Source organism: Triticum aestivum, chromosome 2B, assembly GCF_018294505.1.
Source record: "Triticum aestivum cultivar Chinese Spring chromosome 2B, IWGSC CS RefSeq v2.1, whole genome shotgun sequence".
Classification (NCBI taxonomy): Eukaryota; Viridiplantae; Streptophyta; class Magnoliopsida; order Poales; family Poaceae; genus Triticum; species Triticum aestivum.
The window spans coordinates 201,334,169-201,336,368 of NC_057798.1; the positions used below are offsets into that span (position 1 = coordinate 201,334,169).

The 2,200-nt window shown below is 53.8% G+C and overlaps 1 protein-coding gene across 1 annotated transcript; it reads right to left on the minus strand.

The window, feature by feature from the left end:
* Positions 1–685: 685 nt before the first annotated feature.
* On the minus strand, positions 686–1,590 carry LOC123044347 (MFP1 attachment factor 1). The gene has a single exon (XM_044467073.1). It carries the CDS (start codon positions 1,484–1,486, stop codon positions 992–994), a length of 495 nt encoding a protein of 164 aa, XP_044323008.1. The 5' UTR covers positions 1,487–1,590; the 3' UTR covers positions 686–991.
* Positions 1,591–2,200: the final 610 nt, after the last annotated feature.

Consider the following 2,200-nt stretch of genomic DNA (forward strand, 5'->3'; position numbering starts at 1 on the left):
CTTCTTCATTCATATAAACTCCATGCTGGTTTTCCTAATGCATCCTCAGCCATCTTTCTAGATGAAAAGAAATATTCTTGAAAGCTAGCATAAAGCATAGGTAGAAGAAACTGAAGCTTCACGATTTAGTATTTGGTAAACTGCACTTCTCATCTAGCAACACATGACCAACTAAATTAAAATGACTTAATTCTGTATGCAGACATAGCTGCATAGTGCACACCTAGCATTGCAATCGGGTAGTCTTCATTGGAATGCCAACTACTAGTAGTACATGTTACTATGTTAGTTGTTGTTTTGGGTGCAAAACTAGCAGCTCCATTCAGTCATCCAAAAATTGACTATCATTGATCTATTGTAATTTAGAAAAACAACTGTAGTTTAAAGTTACATAAATACCTAAAAACACTTATAAAAGTATGCATGTGGCCTTTTAGAAGACAATATGTGCCTATTTTCAACCCAAAATAGATGGTATGTACGTAGTATTTACTTAATCAGCTCAGCAATATACTATCCTCTCTGTACATAAATATAAGACGTTTTAGAGACTTGACAGAGTCTCTAAAACGTACTATTCAACAGAATGAAACCTAACTAAGAACTAACGCAATCCAAGTGCATAAGGTTAAAATGGACCAAAGCAAACACTGCTACACCAGCCAAACAGAACAAACTCAACACAGAAGGAACAAGCATACAATTGGCACCATTGCTACGAATATTCATTGGTACAATCTGCTTGCAATCTACTGCAGCCAGTACAGATGACCTGACGAATCATTCATGCACACCTTAAGGACAATGATGCACCCCTGACAGGCTGATAATAGCTTAAAGTTTGTAGCAAGGTACCATGTTCATGAAACAAACATCAATTCCCCATCTCATAGGCATCTCTAATAAAGTAGTAGTAGTAACAATACATAATCCCCAACGAAATGCCAAAATAGCAGCACTTCCAGGTGGATCAAGGCTCGGGGTCAGCACCTTACTCCTCCGTGGGGGGCGGAGCAGTCACCGACGAAGCCTCCGACACTTCAGCGCTCGGTTCCGCGGGAGTATCTGGAGCGGCGGCGGCAGCGGCGCGCGACTTGGCGAGCTCGAGGAGGCGGCGGCTGACCTCCTTGGAGTACGCCTGGAGGACCTCGATCCCGTCCTCCAATGAAGCAGGGGAGGCAGCGGCAGACTCCGAGGCGGCGGCGAAGGCCTCGGCCTCGACGGCGGCGGCGGCGCCCTCGGCCTCGGGCTCAGGGATGGCGCCGTAGCGCTGGGAGAGGACGCTGGGCGCGGACAGGGTCTGCACGACGCGCCGGACAACGGCGTCGCGCGTGCGCTGCGACGGCGGCCAGATGCTGAGCGACGGAAACAGCGTCTCCGACGAGGACTTCTCTGCTGGTGCCGGAGGGGTAGCAGCGTCGGCGGAGGCTTCAGTACGCGCGGGGTGGATGTCCTGAGCGCCGGCGTTGGGGGCGTCCTCGGCCATGGTGTGGAGAGCAAGGGGGCGGGGGGCGGAGAGGGAGAGAGATCTGTAGCGTGGAGTGGGAGGAGAGCGAGGTGGGTTGGAGACTTGCGTGGTTGGGTCGTTTGGTTCGCGTCACGGGTGAGGGGGACTGCTCACGTGTATACCTGGCCAAACCTCGGGCCGGGCCGGGCTTCGGGCCGGGCCTAGCCAAGCCCGACTCAAAAAACCCAGGCCCAGGCCCGGGCCGGCACGGCCATCAGGCCTGTGTTTCTAGGCCCGAGCCCGGCCCGAACACGTAAAAACTCGTCGGGCTTCGGGCCGGCCCGGCCCGACCTTCAGAAAAATGCAAAAACAACGGGCCCGGGCTCAGCCCGGCCTTCTGGCTCAAAAACTAGACCCGAGCCCGGCTCGGGGGCAGCTTCGGGCCGGGCCGGGTCAGGCTTTTTCGGGCCGGGCCGGCCGGGCTGGGCTTTTCATGGCCAGAACTACTCACGTGTCACGTCCGTGAAGACGACCAGCGTGGGGTCCAACAGGGCGCCGACGCACAGGGGGCGACGCGAGCACGTCGCATAGGTGCGCCGATTGGGCCAGCCTATTGAAGAGTGCGCTGGAAATACAAGGTGATAACTTGCTAAAAAAAGCAGGGCGAGATGGCTGGGAATCGAATACAACACTGCCGACTTGCACTCGCATGCTACTAGCCACTAGGATGGACGAGCTCAGTTGACTGGCGGA

What these genes read in the sequence shown, in the direction of transcription:
- LOC123044347 (XM_044467073.1), bottom strand. Translation starts at nt 1,486, where the DNA reads ATGGCCGAGGACGCCCCCAACGCCGGCGCTCAGGACATCCACCCCGCG.